The 17,238-nt window shown below is 44.6% G+C and overlaps 1 protein-coding gene across 2 annotated transcripts; it reads right to left on the bottom strand.

Annotated features, from left to right (window-relative positions):
- Nucleotides 1-323: 323 nt before the first annotated feature.
- Nucleotides 324-17,148, bottom strand: LOC124685233 (carboxypeptidase SOL1-like). 2 transcript variants are annotated; one of them, XM_047219567.1, is made up of 15 exons: nt 17,046-17,148; nt 15,919-15,982; nt 15,745-15,840; nt 15,024-15,054; nt 14,878-14,934; nt 14,243-14,338; nt 13,729-13,851; nt 13,518-13,622; nt 2,495-2,541; nt 2,009-2,134; nt 1,782-1,884; nt 1,622-1,684; nt 1,202-1,285; nt 1,022-1,085; nt 324-828 (listed from the first exon to the last, which is right to left on the bottom strand). In XM_047219567.1, exons 1-15 carry the CDS (start codon nt 17,146-17,148, stop codon nt 527-529), a joined length of 1,464 nt encoding a protein of 487 aa, XP_047075523.1. In that variant the 3' UTR covers nt 324-526. The 2 variants fall into 2 exon arrangements, with proteins under 2 accessions (XP_047075523.1, XP_047075524.1); XM_047219568.1 differs by lacking the exons at nt 14,243-14,338; nt 14,878-14,934; nt 15,024-15,054; ... (1 more) ...; nt 15,919-15,982; nt 17,046-17,148 and having other exon boundaries at nt 13,518-13,590; nt 13,729-13,796.
- Nucleotides 17,149-17,238: the final 90 nt, after the last annotated feature.

Here is a 17,238-nt window from a genome sequence, read left to right as displayed (position 1 = left end):
AGTACAAAATCAATATTATTAGATAGATAATAAAATATATTTTCATATAGTACCTACAAAATATCATATTTATTCATAAATTTTTCTAAAAGTTTGATCAAACTTTACTTCGTTTGACTTTCTGAGAAAAATATAGACCTTAAGCCTTGGGATGGAGGTAGTATTACTATTCTCTACATTGTCACGGTCTCTTTGGTTTTGTTGTACCAGAGTGATAATTATACCAGTGGCTCAAAAAAACTGTTTCTTGTATACATGAACTGTTCAAGTCTGAATATTCCTTGTCACTCACATGAATCACAGCTCAACCAAGAAACTCGGTCTGCGAAACTAATCCAATTTATCCTTTATCTCCACAACATCCACTTAACTGACATGCATTCACTACAAACATATAGTATATCCAATTAGAAAATATATGTAAAACTTCCATCACACGTTGGCCACAATTCAATCCGACTTGTGTAGTACAACAGTGGTAAGGCTGTAGGCTACAAACTTGTGCTAGCAAAGAAAAAGATTAATCTCACACGGCAACAGGCCGTTTCGGCGGGTGCCTATGAGGTGCGAGCCTCGATGCTATTCTTCTCCTGAAAAGTATATAAAGAGCCAGCAGAAAGAACAGGACCAGGAGATAAAGCCAGATGTAAGCTTCCCGGATGAGGAACGGCTTGCCACCATCATCGCAGCGGCAGTCGCAGTCGGTGCGAACCGGCTTTGTTTGCCCGACAGCTCCGTCTGGATCCAATATGAAATCAAGGTTCACGGCTTCGCGTTCCAGCACGATACGTGTTCTTTTTGGTGTGAAGCCTGCCATTGATGCCACGACTGACAGCAACGAAAAAGAATGGATTACTCTTTTCTATCAAAGATTTCAGAGTGAAAACTGAAGGAAACGAAGACAACTAGGCCAAGTGAGGGCGCATGCTGCTCTTAAGAGTTCCCCATCTATGTTTGATACATGTAGGCGATCTAACTGTAAATGGTGATGTTTTGGATGGAAGGAACGTAAAAAGGCTACCTTCGTAGCTCTCGCCAGGTGCAAGCATTCGATGGTAATCGCCAAAAGTTCTACTAGCATTTATCTACGAAAAAGAAAGAGGCAAGTATGATGATCACTGACATGATAAACCAAGGAATTTCTATGAACTTACCAGTTCATCCATGATCGGTTTGCAGTCAAGACCCAAATATCACTAACCTTTGAGTCGATTCCCTTCACCATCAGTGAGCCAGGTATAGGATGGCCAGAATCTGCAGCAAATATCCTTCCATGAACTCCTGTCTGAAGCAAGAGTCAGTCTGGTGGACAAACTGATAAGCACAGCCATGTTCTAAAACAAAAGAACAACAAAAGGGAGCAAAACCCAAAGAGGCAAAACACAAGGTATCTCTAGTTAATGCAGGGCACAACACTGAAAGGTGCTATTTCAGAAACTACTAAGAGTGAGATGGTGACAGAATGCCTTGAGCCCTTAACCCCGACCCTAGTCCAAACATGGAGATCAAAGACCATGTGCCTCAACCCATACACTAACTGGCACTATTTCACTTCAAATAAACTGTAGTTTTATGTTTTCTTTTGCATAATCATAGCACGTCGAACACTGTGGAAACATACCTTCACCATGCTTGCGACAAGATTGAGCATGCTCATCTTATTTTGTTTCCATATGAGAAGAAGCTGTAGCGGAAGATCATAAGGAATATCAGAACAAAAAAATGTAGAGTGGTCTAAAACAGCTGGGTAGGAGCATATACATAACAAGATGCAAAAGTACCTCAGATGCTTTTGGCCATTTTACGTCACTAATTTCAAGGGTTAACTCAAAGCAGCCTCCATGTATATAGTTCCAGTCTTGCATGCCGCCGTAAATGGGATACCTGCATCATCAACCATAACTTGCTATGTTGGGTCTTGGAAAATAGTGACACAGGTTACTGGAATGTTTATACACAGAAAGTTTGATATGGAGTAACAAAGCAATACTATTATTTGTTTCTTTACCAGAGTGCTCCATTTGTAATACCTCCTCTGAATTCTTTGCTCAAAGACATGTTGTAGTGTGACTCACTATACACTGATGCCATGTACCGGAATGCCTTGTCATCAGGACATCCATAATACTCTTTTCTGTAAGCAAGACAATCTACATGTCAAAAAAAGCAAGCCATTGAAGTGTGATATCTAGCAAGTAAAGCTTGTGGTCCTAGCCAAAGAACTAAAGTAACCACTTCACGGACAATTAAAACTCAGGCAAACTGCACACCAGTAGATACTAACATAATATACAACAAGGACTCGGAAGTAAAATCAACAAGGACTCGCGGAGGCTAAAATATACACCTGCACATCATTTGAATCATCTACTGAAACATGTCTGGACAATCCTTAGATAAAATCTTATTGCCGCGTCTTTTAGAGAAATAGAATGCACAAAAGTGGTAGCAGGGGATCCTTGAAACTGAATGTAAATAGGAAACTGGGAAGCACCTTTTATCTCTAGATCCATCCCATGGATAATTTGCAACAAGAGCACCCTGCAGAATTCAGATCAGGTGGCGATGGATGACAATCAGGAGCTGATTTGTAATGAACAAATGACTATATCAGAGTAAGCGGATCAACTAAAAATGCATAAAAGTTGGTGAATTTTTGTATCGGACCTTAAACAATTAAATCCTGAAAAATGGTTGATGGTAAGAGTGGTAGACAAATGGCCTTGTCTTCTACATACTCCTATTGAAAGAGCAAAGTCTAAACCCCGTGTTTTGTGTGTTTGATGACAACACTTGAGTTATCTCACGGTGTGCCTTGAGTATCATTGCTAGATTTGCAAGTGCACGGTGACCTCGCTGGACACGTCAAGATCGGAGAACTGAAGCGTAGTTATAGGTAGTTGTAGGTTTTCTGGTTTTGTGTGTGTTTCGCGAGGTGACATGGTTGGAGAGAAAAAGGGAAGAAAACCAGTTTTAGCCAGGCCGGTACTACCGGTACCTATAGCGGTAGTACCGCTACCCCTATAGGTACCGCCTCACGGTACCGCTCTGAGTTCTGCGCTGGATTTGTCCCTCAGTACGAGTTACGGTACCTCTGCGGTACCTGGAGCGGTAGTACCGCCCATGGTACCGCCCAGGTACCGTAACTAGTTACGGCAGTACCGCTCTGGTACCGCTCCGGTACCGCTTTGGATCCGATAAGGTTTGGATCCCATTGCGGTACCTCGAGCGGTACCTCTAGCGGTAGTACCGCTCTGCGTCCACGTGGACCAGATCCGGGGAATTCGAACTCGGAGCGGTAGTACCGCTTTCCAAAAGCGGTAGTACCGCTTAGGCAAAACTCGGACATAACGGTTGGATTTGGAGGAGCCTATTTAAGGGCTCCTTCTTCCCCAATTCGTTTTATCTCTTCTCTCTCTCTCCTCCATTGTTGCCGAGCTTAATCCTTGAGGATCTCCCCAACCATCCAACCAATCTTGCTCAAATTTTGAGGAGTGGTGGAGGAGACCTCGATCTATAGTTCTACCAAGAGAGATTTCACCAATACTTGCTATTCCTTAGTGGATCTTGGTGTTAGGGTTCCTATTGTGGGACATTGGAGGAAGTGCATCCATGGAGGCTAGCTTGGTGTTGTACTAGCTCCATGGATTGTTGGGAGCCTCCTTGTGGTGTGGAGCTCGCCCCAACCTTGTGAAGGAATCACCGCCTCGACCGGTGCCTTAGTGGAGAAGGGGAGCACCTTTGTGGAGCTCTCTCGAGGAAGAAGGTGAGGCCTTCCTTCGTGGTGTGGCCGTCTAGCCTCTTGTGTGAGGCTAGCACCTCCTCAACGCAGACGTACTCCCTTCTGTGGGAGGAACCGCGGGAAACAAACCTCGCCTCGTCTCCGCGCCCTCCGGTTGTCCCGCTCCTTACTCTTACTATCTTGTGATTGTTCCTTTGCTTGTTGCACTTGTTCTAGGATCATTGTAGGATCACCAACACCACTAAAGCAATCACATTTATCTTCCGTTGCACTAAAACTGAAAAAGACTAAAACTTGACGTAGCAACCATTCACCCCCCCCCCCCCTCTTGTTCGCTACGATCCATTCAATTGGTATCAGAGCGATGTTTTCTTGCTCGGGCTTTACCGCCTAAGAAATGGCCGAACAAGATGCGGGTGTGGCGAATGGGTCACCTTCCCTTGTGCCACCCGCTCCATCATCTCCCGTCGATACCACAACGGCTACGTTGGATGACCTCAAGAAATTGGAGTCATCCATCGTTAACCAAATGAAGGCGATGATGATGGAGTTGGTTGCTCAAAAACCGAACCCTAGTGTTGATCCTCAAGCAAGTGCCGAGAACCCCCCACCAAAAGCTAACCCCTTTCCTCTTGTTGATTTTGTCGCGCAAGCGACAAAAGATCCACAAAAGGAAGGGCTTGGGGAGACCGGCACTTCAACAAAGGGGAAGGATGAGACACCGGTTGCGGAACGTCTAGGGGTTATCATGAGGTGCCACCACCAAGTGATTACACCATAAACGTTCCAATACCTATGCCACATATCTTGTCGCATGGTTCACCACCGTTACTTGAGTCAAATAACTTTGAAAATTGGCAATTCTTAATGCGTTCACATGTGCGCAGCGCATCTACCGAGCTTTGGCGCATCATTGAGGAAGGCTACTCACCACGAGACCGAAAGAGCTTGACAAGAAGAGAAGTGGTGGATGACCAACTCAACGCCACCGCCATCAACATGATCCACATGGCCATCACGCCCAAGGACCGTGCTCATATCCGCTCGCTCAAGACCGCCAAGGAAGCATGGGATAAACTTGAGAAGCTCTTCCTCGGAAATGCAAGCATCCAAAGCTCTCGCTTTGATGAAGTGAACAATATGGCCGATAACTTTGTCATGATTGAAGGAGAGTCCCCCGAAGAAATGTATCGGCGCCTCATCGCTCTTGCCGTGCAAATGCAAGATCTTGGAGCAACGTTTGTGGATGATCATTGGATCAAGCGCAAGTTCTACAACGCTCTCCTCCCTTATGAGGAAGTTAAGTTGACGGCCATCCGCCAAAACGCCTCCTTCCGTGCTATGACCTCCGATGAAGTTCTTAGCGAAGTCATCGCTTTGGACATCTCCAAGAAGAATGCGGAGGATCTTGTTGCTCGCGCCCACAACGTCCGCAAGCCCAACCTTGCTTTGACGATGAGGGTACATGAGGCTAGTGAAAGTGATGAGGATCCCGTTGAATGGGGACCGGATGATCTCAAGATCAATTATCATGAGCACATGGCTCTCGCCGCCAAGAAATTTTGGGATGGAAACAAATCCCGAAGCACAAGACCAAGAAGATCACGTGATTCTCCAAGGAGTTTCTCCAAGAGCCCAAGGGAGGGGCAAAGGGGAAGAACATGCTACAATTGCGGCGACAAGAATCATTTTGTCGCGGATTGTATGTTTGAGAGAAGAGAAGATCATGGTGGAAGGCTTATCCGCAAGAAAAAGTTCAAGTCACTCTCCAAAGGATTCTCCAAGTTCTCCCCCAAGTCCGATGACGACAAGGTCTCCTACACCAAGAAGCCTAGAGCCTTCATCATTCGAGAAGAGTACTCCTTCGATGAGGATGAAGAACGTGGAGACAAGAGCTCCAACAAGGAAGGGGAGGGAGTGGCCGCCATCGCCATTACCACTCCCTCTATCTCCCTCTTCGACTCTCCCAATGAGAACCTCGTCACCAACAATGCTCGTTGCCTTATGGCAAAGGTATCCACGGAGGTAAAATCCCCCTCCAAACCATCATCCTCGACTAATGCCTTATATATTGATGATGCCACTAGTCTCACCGTTAAACGTGAGATTATCGGTTTGGATTCTTTTTCACTAACATGCAAGGGGATACCAAGACTCATGTTGGGGCTCTCTTGAGCCAACTCGGTGCGGCACAAGACCTTATAGAGGAGAAGGAGAGGTTTGAAAGGGAAGCGGCAAATGAGATTGCCTCCCTCAAAGAAGAGCTTGATGATGAACTAAATCTGCGCATGTCACTTGAAGCTAGTGTCATCGTCCTTGAAGACTCCAACAAAGCTATTGTTTCTCAACTCACCAAGGATCGAGACGATGCTCTTGATTTGATTGGTGAGCTCAAAAAGAAGATGCTCTCTCTTGAGGAAGCCAACAAAGAAAAGGATGATGAAGATCCCAATTCTTGCCCTGACGAGCTTGATGATCAAGTTGCTTCCTTGAGGAAGCACAATGCTCTTCTCTTGGAGGTCAATGCTCTTCAAGAAGAAGCCTTGGATGAATATTACCGCTTGTGCAAAGAGAAGACCTCATGTTGCAACCATGAAGAAGAAATTGCCACTCTTGAGACCACCAAGGCCAAGCTATTGAGGTTGAGTAGCAAGCAAGAAGAGTCTTTGATGGAATGTCTCCGCATGAGCAAGGAGAAGGACACTTGTTGTGATCATGAGGAAGAAATAGCCGCCTTCAAGAGAAGGGAAGCCAAGCTCATGGAGGTCAATACCATGCAAGAGGAAGCTTTGAAGGAGTACTTTCCTTTGAGCAAGGACCGTGTGTGTTGCACTCATGAAAGTGACGTTGCCAAGATGGAGAGTGACAAGCGCTTACTCATGAAGATGAACGCTCTCCAAGAAGAAGCCTTGATGGAACATTTCCGGGTGAACAAGGCAAAGGAAGTCCAAGTGTTTGATATTTGCCACCCTCATCCGGAGCATGAAGAGGAAGTCAATCGTTTGAAGGCCAAAGTTGATAGGCTCCAAATTCAAGCCAAGTACTTAGGAGTCATCGAAGCTAAAGATGGAGCCAAAGAGGGCTCTTACAATGAAGGAGGAGTGGCTACCAAGCCAAAGAGGATGAGGAATAAGAGGACCAAGAAGAAGAAGAACAAGGGGAACATGAAGATCAACCTTGAGGAGAGTGACGCTAGCTCAAGAAGGGATGGAGTACCCAACTCCGCCTCGAAGGGTTTCGTCGGCTCTAACAACCCTTCTCATGTTCTTTTTGTTGATTACTATGGACATATTCATGCTCGCTTTATTGGTCCTCCAAAGGACAATGTTGATTGGACTATTTGGGTTCCCAAACCCCTTGTTACTAACATGCTAGGACCCATTGAAAAATGGGTACCTAAATCCAAGACTTGATTCCTTGTAGGACTATGCTTCCGATGGCGCTAAATGGGTGGTTGATAGTGGAGCCACAAGTCATATGACCGGAAGCAAAGATATTGTTGTCGACCTCGAGCCTTCTTACTCTACCGTATCATATGGCGACAACACGTGCTCTAAGGTAGTGGGTCTTGGCAAGGTGGTGGTAACACCCGACATCTCACTTGTGAATGTCCTCCTTGTCGAGACCCTTGGTTACAACTTACTCTCCGTTCATCAAATTGCTCGCATGGGTCTATGTACTTTCTTTGATGAACATATGGTGGTCCTCTTGTGGAGCAAGACACTCCGTGTAGCTTTTGTTGGATATGTAGAGAACGGATTATATGTTGTTGACTTCTCCGAAAGACAACATCCTCCGCTCTTTGCCTATTCGCCAAAGGTGACAAGGGTTGGTTATGGCATCGCCGACTTGCCCATGTCAACATGAGGACTTTGCAAAGTCTCCACAAGGGTGGCCACATTCTCGGACTAAAAGAAGATGTCTCTTTTTGTAAGGATCGTGTTTGTAGGGCTTGCGTACAAGGAAAAATGCATGGAGCTCCTCACAAGGCCAAGACTATCATCTCTACCACAAGATGCTTGGAGCTCTTACATGTTGATCTCTTCGGTCCACCGTCTCATGAAAGTCTTGGAGGAAAGAAGTATTGCCTCGTCATTGTCGATGACTATTCACGCTATTGTTGGGTATTCTTCTTCAAGTACAAGAGTGAGACTCAACGGACCATGATGGAGTTTGCTAACCAAGTTCAACACAAGTACGACAGCAAGATCCTCGCAATAAGGAGCGACAATGAAACGGAGTTCAAGAACTACACCTTGGATGACTTCCTCGGCGAAGAAGGAATCCAACACCAATACTCCACGCCATATACTCCCCAACAAAATGGGGTCGCCGAAAGGAAGAATCGAACCTTGATTGAAGCCGCCCGAACCATGATGATGGAGTACAAGTCTAACTACAATTTTTGGGCGGAAGCTATCTCTACCGCATGCCACGCTACTAATCGTCTCTACTTTCGCAAAGGTCTTGAGAAGACACCATATGAGATCCTCACCGGCAACAAGCCAAATGTGTCATACTTCAAGGTCTTCGGATGCAAATGCTATGTGCTTGTCAAGGACACACGCCTATCTAAGTTTGATTCAAGAGCTCAAGAAGGAATTTTCGTTGGCTATGCTACGGATTCTCACGCCTATAGAGTCTTCAACAAGTCAAATGGACGGGTTGTAGAATCTTGTGATGTGACATTCGATGAAGATGATAGATCTTTGGAGGAGCGAAGTGCTTCTTGTGAGAAAGGAGATGCCAATCCCCCGGATGCCATAGGAGGGATGGGTGTTGGCATTCGCCGACCTCAAGAGCTACCCTCTATGAGTACCGGGGAAGGACCAAGTTCCACCCAAGTGGAGCCATCTACACCACAAGGCCAAGCTTCTTCCGTTGATCTTACAAATGCAAGCCAACCTCTACAACAACATCAAGTTCAACCTCAACAACTACAACAACAATCAAGTACAAGCTCACCTCAACAAGCTCAAGAACAACATCTACCGCAAGCTCAAGAACAACACTTACCACAAGCTCATCTACAACATCAACCAACATCAAGTGACCAAGGCCAAGCTTCAAGTTCTTCTTCGAGTGGTTCGGGGATGTTCTTTATGGACAATACCATTCCTAGTACCCCCGAGTCATCCGGATCTCATGATGATGATGATACCCACTTCAACAACAATGAAGGTCAAGGCGAGGACCTAAACCGTGATGAAAGCCAAGAGGACCCACAAGAATCTACTCCTTTAGCCGTCACTCGCCGTGAAGATCCGGTTGCAAGACACTTGCGCCTCAAGTCCCATTCTTTGAGTAATGTCATTGGTGATCTAAAGGGCAAAGTAACCACCCGGAGGCAACTAGCAAACTTTTGTGAGCACCACGCCTTTGTCTCTAGGGTGAAACCACTCAAAGTTAATGACGCTCTTAAAGATCCCGATTGGTTGAATGCAATGCAAGAGGAACTCAACAACTTCAAGAGGAATGATGTCTGGACTCTCATGAAGCGACCCGATCATTGTCGCAATGTTATCGGCACCAAATGGGTCTTCAAGAACAAGCAAGATGAACATGGCACGGTCATCCGCAACAAAGCAAGATTGGTGGCACAAGGCTATTCTCAAGTCGAAGGCGTGGACTTTGGTGAAATCTTTGCACCCGTTGCAAGGCTCGAGTCCATCCGTATCCTTTTGGCCTTTGCCTCTCATCATGGCTTCAAGTTGCAACAAATGGATGTTAAGAGTGCTTTTCTTAATGGTCCTCTACATGAGGAGGTGTATGTGAAGCAACCCCGGGTTTCGAGGACCCCCATTTCCCGGACCATGTCTTCAAGCTCAAAAAGGCCCTATATGGACTCAAACAAGCTCCTAGAGCTTGGTATGAGCACCTAAAGGAGTTGCTTGAAGACCGTGGTTTCGAAGTGGAGAAAATTGATCCCACTCTTTTTACTAAGAAAGTCAATGGGGAGCTTTTCATATGCCAACTCTATGTAGATGACATCATATTTGGCTCGACTAACATAAAATTCAATGATGAGTTTGCTATGTTAATGACAAATAGGTTTGAGATGTCAATGATGGGTGAACTCAAGTACTTCCTTGGGTTTGAGATCAAGCAAATGGGACAAGGCACCTTCATCAATCAAGCAAAATATCTCCAAGACATGCTCAACCGCTTCGACATGAAGGGCGCCAAGGGAATTGGAACTCCAATGCATCTCAAGTGTCAACTCTCCCTTGACGAGACCGGCAAAGCTGTGGATCCCAAGCTCTACCGTTCGATGATAGGTTCGCTTCTTTACCTTTGTGCCTCTCGCCCGGATATAATGTTAAGCGTTGGTATGTGTGCACGGTTTCAAGCAAGTCCGAAGGAAAGCCACGTTGTGGCGGTCAAGAGGATCTTTCGATATTTAGTTAATACCCCACACTTCGGACTATGGTACCCAAGGGACATGGACTTTGCTTTGGTGGGCTTCACCGACTCCGATTGGGCGGGAGACAAGGTTGATAGGAAGTCTACATCCGGAGCGTGTCACTTTCTTGGAAGATCTTTGGTGTGTTGGTCCTCGAAGAAGCAAAATTGTGTCTCCGTCTCCACCGCGGAAGCCGAGTATGTTGCCGCGGCAAGTAGTTGTGCGCAAATCTTATGGATGAGGCAAACCTTGCGGGACTATGGACTCGAGTATAGCAAGGTTCCTCTATTGTGCGACAATGAGAGCGCCATCAAGATCGCCTACAACCCGGTTCTTCATGGGAAGACGAAGCATATTGAGATAAGGAACCACTTCATTCGAGATCACATTACACGTGGAGATATTGTTCTATCCTTCATTGGCACCAAGGAGCAATTGGCGGACATCTTCACAAAGCCCTTGGACGAGAAGCGTTTCATTGAGTTGAGGCATGAGCTAAATATCATTGATCCGTCGAACTTTGCTTGACCGTCGTGCGCACATACCACTCTCAAACTATATATCTAGATGAAAGGCACGCATGAACATAGGGGGAGTGCGGTTTAAATATATTGAGCTACCCCTCCCCCCATAATGCATAAAGAAATCCAAAACATATGTTATTTGTCAATTGAGTGACTTATGAGCTTCATGTTGAGTTGTAGTCCGTGAGTCCTAGATACATCTACGCGACCTCACACTACTACACTCTTACACGGTGGCTTCGGCCACCAACCTCCTCCTTGAGGAGTTTTTCGGTGTTTCTTTGTGACCTTTTTGTCCTTCTTCTTTGCTATCTTTTTCTTCATGTTTTTGGAGCATCTCACTCAAGCTTGTTTTTCCTTTTGGTTTTTGCAAGCTTGGTTGTATGTTCTTTTTTCTCCATCCTCCTAGTTTCTCTACTCTCCTTTTTGGTGTTCCGATGCCAAAGGGGGAGAAGTTCCTATGTGGATGGGGACCTTTGTTGTTTGTAGCCTTGTGATCCTAGTTGCTTATCATGTCTTGTGGCTACATCAACAACTCTATGGAGGTATCTTATGGTGAGTTTGGGTATTCTCAAGGCTATGGTATGATAACTTCACCCAAATCTCCTTACATGATCTTATGTTACCTCCATATTGCGCATATGTTATTTGAACATGATCTTGTATCCTTGTTACATATGTGCTTGGTTTGTAAAATCTAGGGGAAGTTATGCCTCTTAGACGTGTGTATTTGTATTCAAATACATATTCAAAGTATGCACACGTTTAGGGGGAGCTCCGTCGAGCTTTTGCAAATCTAAGAATCTCATCATAATATCATATGCTTTTGAAAATTCTTGTGTTGTCATCAAACACCAAAAAGGGGGAGATTGAAAGAGCAAAGTCTAAACCCCGTGTTTTGTGTGTTTGATGACAACACTTGAGTTATCTCACGGTGTGCCTTGAGTATCATTGCTAGATTTGCAAGTGCACGGTGACCTCACTGGACACGTCAAGATCGGAGAGCCGAAGCGTAGTTATAGGTAGTTGTAGGTTTTCTGGTTTTGTGTGTGTTTCGCGAGGTGACATGGTTGGAGAGAAAAGGGAAGAAAACCGGTTTTAGCCGAGCCGGTACTACCGGTACCTATAGCGGTAGTACCGCTACCCCTATAGGTACCGCCTCACGGTACCGCTCCGAGTTCTGCGTCTGGATTTGTCCCTCGGTACGAGTTACGGTACCTCTGCGGTACCCGGAGCGGTAGTACCGCCCATGGTACCGCCTGAGTACCGTAACTAGTTACGGCGAGTACCGCTCGGTACCGCTCCGGTACCGCTTTGGATCCGATGAGGTTTGGACCCCATTGCGGTACCTCGAGCGGTACCTCTAGCGGTAGTACCGCTCTGCGTCCACGTGGACCGGATCCGGGAATTCGAACTCGGAGCGGTAGTACCGCTTTCCAAAAGCGGTAGTACCGCTTAGGCAAAAGCTCGGACATAACGGTTGGATTTGGAGGAGCCTATTTAAGGGCCCCTTCTTCCCCAATTCGTTTTTATCTCTTCTCTCTCTCTCTCCTCCATTGTTGCTGAGCTTAATCCTTGAGGATCTCCCCAACCATCCAACCAATCTTGCTCAAATTTTGAGGAGTGGTGGAGGAGACCTCGATCTATAGTTCTACCAAGAGAGATTTCACCAATACTTGTTATTCCTTAGTGGATCTTGGTGTTAGGGTTCCTATTGTGGGACATTGGAGGAAGTGCATCCATGGAGGCTAGCTTGGTGTTGTACTAGCTCCATGGATTGTTGGGAGCCTCCTTGTGGTGTGGAGCTCGCCCCAACCTTGTGAAGGAATCACCGCCTCGATCGGTGCCTTAGTGGAGAAGGGGAGCACCTTTGTGGAGCTCTCTCGAGGAAGAAGGTGAGGCCTTCCTTCGTGGTGTGGCCGTCTAGCCTCTTGTGTGAGGCTAGCACCTCCTCAACGCGAGACGTACTCCCTTTTGTGGGAGGAACTGCGGGAAACAAACCTCGCCTCGTCTCCGCGCCCTCCGGTTGTCCCGCTCCTTACTCTTACTATCTTGTGATTGTTCCTTTGCTTGTTGCACTTGTTCTAGGATCATTGTAGGATCACCAACACCACTAAAGCAATCACATTTATCTTCCGTTGCACTAAAAGCCGAAAAGACTAAAACTTGACGTAGCAACCATTCACCCCCCCCCCCTCTTGTTCGCTACGATCCGTTCGCTACGATCCATTCACCTATTTGCAAACATCACTTTAATTACATGTTGTACTTGAAATCTTCCTATTTGCAAACATCATTTCCTAGTATATACAAAAAATACGCTCCCATCTCTTATCATTATTATGATCAAATAGTAATGTACCCAAACAAACGACTAGGTCAACAAAATAGTTCCTGAATTATAGTCAGACCTGATCCAGAGCATCCGGTTTTTAAAATTAACAGTATATATCAAACCAAATGAAAAAACTTCGCAATATAGCAGGTTCAGAAGAAAAAGGGACTATAGCATCTGAACTGTTAATTGCAATGCAATAATAATTTACCTAAGCTTTTTTTTGCGAGACCTGATACACCTAGCATATAGTAGTAATTAAAGCAAAAAAGACAACAAGCCCTCCATAGAACACATACTACAAAATATTTTCCTTGCTGCATAAAACTTTTTTGGGGGTACACGCAAAACACAATTTTGGGGCATTCCCATAAAAGAGCATGACAGTAAACCAGAAATACATGTGGCTCACTATTTGAGATAGTAGCCTTGACCACAAAAACATAAGTAGGCAGATAACAACATACAAATAAAAAATAATTCAGAAACTAATGGTAAGGAAAGAATAATTACCCCATGCAAACTAGCAGAGGCTGTGAAGTGTTCTTGCTTTATCCAGTTCATAATAGCTCTAGTTTCAGGTTGCCTGTAGTTAATCTCATCGTTGATGGGAAAAAACTGCCAGCATTGACAATATAAATTAATGGCTCCATGAAGAAGGAATATTGAAAATTGGATTGTAGAATCTTACATAAGAAAATCAATGCATCAGGGGAGTACTCACTTGGTCAGGAAAGTCTCTGTTGAGGTCAATATTGTTTGCATTGCCACGTCTTCTAAGAGCAAATCCATCTGGGTTCATTGTCGGAAGTATATGAAGGTGTGTGTTCTCCACAATAAGAGTTGCCTGCAGAAATTAGTTAACTGCTAAGTTCTGAGCATAGCATATCGGTACCAATTTTCATAAAACTGATGGAAATATATGAAGTAGGTTTTATAAAAACTATGTTTAGAAAAAAGTGAGACTAATATCTGCAATAATGCACAATATGTTGGACGTTACATGATCCATAACAATGCATCCAAAATAACAACATTTGTAGCACGTGTTAGAGTCTGAACTTCTCATAAATTAAATATTTTTTGTTGTCGTTAGTTACTATGTTTCCTTTTAATTTCACGTAAGAAACAACTCAAAATGGTACAGGTGGGTTCACATAGGAAAACTGTAAGTGGTTGGCCAGTCGAAAGCTCCACAGCTAGTCAAGAGCATGTAGCAACTAGGGAAACTTGCATACCAATGGATCCTTCAGGTAGTTATCACACAGCCAATACGCAAGTTGCATAAGGACCTCTCTTCCAACAGGCTCATCACCATGGACATTCCCGATGAACTGCAAATTTTAAACAAAAACTACATCACAAATACGAAAAATGGTGAATAGTTAGTTGTTAGTATAATAGGAACAGAGTAAAAAGTTCAAGCACGGTAGCAGGATTATTTCCGACATGGCCTTGTAACATTTTTACTCTGCATCTACACTTCATTTCTACAGGAAAACCATGTTTGAATTATAATGTGATTCTATTAGAGCTTAGTTAACTGTCATCAGCATGACAGAAAGGGAGTAGTCCCATCTAATTCACAAAGAAGCAAGACGGAACATAACAATAATAGTGTCGGCCATTTAAACAAAACTGTAGGTCTAAATATGAAATAGAAGACACCCATTTTTGTTCAAAAAATAACACATGTGAATACTATTCTGTCATAGTTGTTCTTTTCAAGCACAGGAGATAAAAGCAAATAAATGATAAAGTAAGATGAACATCAGGCTGAAATTGGATAACACTTCCTCTTTAGTTTTTTTTTAGAAAATTTCGACAACTGAGAAAAGAATAGCCCACTACTTAAGGAGAAAGAACCACAAACCTTGAATGCTGGTTCAGCTTCTTTTTGTCCAGGCTTATCTGATAGTTCAATGACCCACTACAAGAACAATCAGAATACTTATCCAATATACAAAATTTACACCAAGAACTCATTAGAGCAATCATCACTTTTAATAAGTTACATACCAATGGGGAACCATTTACACTCTTCCCGATGCTGATAACAGGTGTGTGTAATCCCTCAAAGAGAGAAGAAATAATAGGTAAGTGAAGTTTGAAAAGATGACTAGATGAGCATAATGAAGATGCACCCTAACTGCAGTACTACACACTCAATTGAAAATAGAGTAAAAATGACGGAAGCACCAAAAACCTTGAGATGAGTTGGAAATATTTAGAGCAAACAAAATTTTCTGTGTTCCATTAACCCAACCAGAAGCGAGTTGACCATGCAATCCAAACTTTTACAAAAAAAGATATGCATTTATGTTAGCATGAAAGAAAGAACTATTTTTTTTCCTTTTACTTTTACTTTCACCTACCAGTGTGACTATGAATTATTCAATCCCACCTGATCAGCAATGCATTTTAATTGTAGTGTACATGGGTTTCAAGGCATCGCCTTAGGACGCTTAGGCAGTAAGGCGCCCTGGCAGCGCCTTGGAAATTTGGCCACTTTAGGCGCTTAGGCACCTGCTTAGGTGCCAGAGGGGGGGGGGTAGAACGCCTTAGGACGCCTTAGCACCTTAAAACCACGGTAGTCTATACATAGCCAACCACACGTGGACATCAACTAAACGAGTATAATATTGATATGACATGGCTAAACAAACTGATGGTCCCAATAATGGTCGAGAAACTCCTAACATACACATCGACGGAAAGCAAAGTATTATACATGATGTACCTGTACACCCTGGAGACATTAGCACAGCGGCTCCCAAAGTCTTGCACAGCAATCTCAAGTTCAGAATTGGTCATATATCCATGAATCATTTCTTCCCTGAAGTTGTTGGAAAGGCCATTTCTCACATGTGCAATAATGACACGAACAAAAAGATCAATCTGGTGAAGAACTTACGTGATCTCGGGCTTATCCTCAAGAAGATTACGTAAAAACGACCCATGTTTTTCATCATCAATACCTGGTTAACAATTTTAAGTTACTACTTATAATAAAAGCAGCTACCAATATTCTGAAAATTGCAAGCACAGTTTGTGAATAACCAATAGAAAACCAAATGGATCCTGAACAAATCCATGTACGGAAAGTGGAAAACACATATTCAATTTCATTGGTAACATTTTAAGGATCTAAGTTGGCATGCCAATTCATGACAGCGACTCTATAAGATAGTTGACCGCGTAGGGTTCTCCGTAGTACACGACACGGTAGATTTTCTTACGATGACACTCATCATGCATCCAAGAGTTCGCACTCTTCATCACTGTGAGTGCACTAACATCATTCCAAATCAGTACAGGTTGTACTCAAATGAACTGAATCCCAGGCAAATCCATGCTAGGTAGGTTCATCAATGCTAGCAGCAACCCCTACCAATTCCACAAATATCAAGTAAGCTGCTGAATCTGCATCCCGTTGAGCCTATCCATCTAAGATGGATGACACCGATCGGGTGAATCAAGTTTTGGCACGAGGCCAATGCGCAGGCCCCGGAAAATGGAATCCAGACACAGTGGGAGAGAGCGGAACCTGGTGGATCGAAGCCATCTCTCGCAGTGGCTTGCGGAGCGAGGTGAAGATATTCAGTACCGGCTGGTAAAAAAAATCTTGGGAGACAGATAGAAGATATTCATTGGTACTGTAACTCTTTAAGAATCTAACTTAAGGTACTATGCCAATTCATGACTGGAATTCATAAACTAGTAGTAGTAAATGGTATAGGTTCCCTCATAAATACGCACGCACGAATCCACTGTCCGTGCACTAACACCATTCCCAGTCGGTAAGGTTCTACCAAAATGTACTGAATTTTATCAGGCACAGCCGCACAAGGGTCGTCAAAAAATAGCAGCAACCCCCTACCAATCCCACCATTATCAAGCGAACTACCGGATCCGCGTGCCGTTGATCTAGCTACCCGAGATCGATGTTCACACGGGCGAATTGAGTTTTGGCACGACGGAACTGCGCCGCTCCAAGAAAAGGTAATCCAGACACAGAGACAGAAAGAGAGAGAGCGGAACCTGACGACGGGTCGGCGCCGCCTCGCGCGGCGGTTTGGGTGGGAAGGGAGGCGAAGGCGCGGAGGAGGAGGAGCAGGAGGAAGGAAAGGCGCCGGATCGCCATGAGGCCACCCTGGAGGTGGAGCTGGGGAGTGGCAGCGTGAGCTTTTGGGCGCTGTTTGACTCGCACCGGCCTCCTACTAGGCTCGGTTCG

Source organism: Lolium rigidum, chromosome 1, assembly GCF_022539505.1.
Source record: "Lolium rigidum isolate FL_2022 chromosome 1, APGP_CSIRO_Lrig_0.1, whole genome shotgun sequence".
Lineage (NCBI taxonomy): Eukaryota > Viridiplantae > Streptophyta > Magnoliopsida > Poales > Poaceae > Lolium > Lolium rigidum.
The sequence above is the reverse complement of the archived record's forward strand: the minus strand, read 5'-3'. Positions and strand labels throughout refer to the sequence as shown.

What these genes read in the sequence shown, in the direction of transcription:
- LOC124685233 (XM_047219567.1), bottom strand. Translation starts at nt 17,148, where the DNA reads ATGGCGATCCGGCGCCTTTCCTTCCTCCTGCTCCTCCTCCTCCGCGCC. An exon ending in ACTACCTGAAGGATCCATTG is followed by an intron (nt 13,852 to 14,242) that starts GTATGCAAGTTT and finishes TAATTTCTGCAG; the next exon opens with GCAACTCTTATTGTGGAGAA. An exon ending in ACCTGGCGAGAGCTACGAAG is followed by an intron (nt 829 to 1,021) that starts GTAGCCTTTTTA and finishes CGTTGCTGTCAG; the next exon opens with TCGTGGCATCAATGGCAGGC.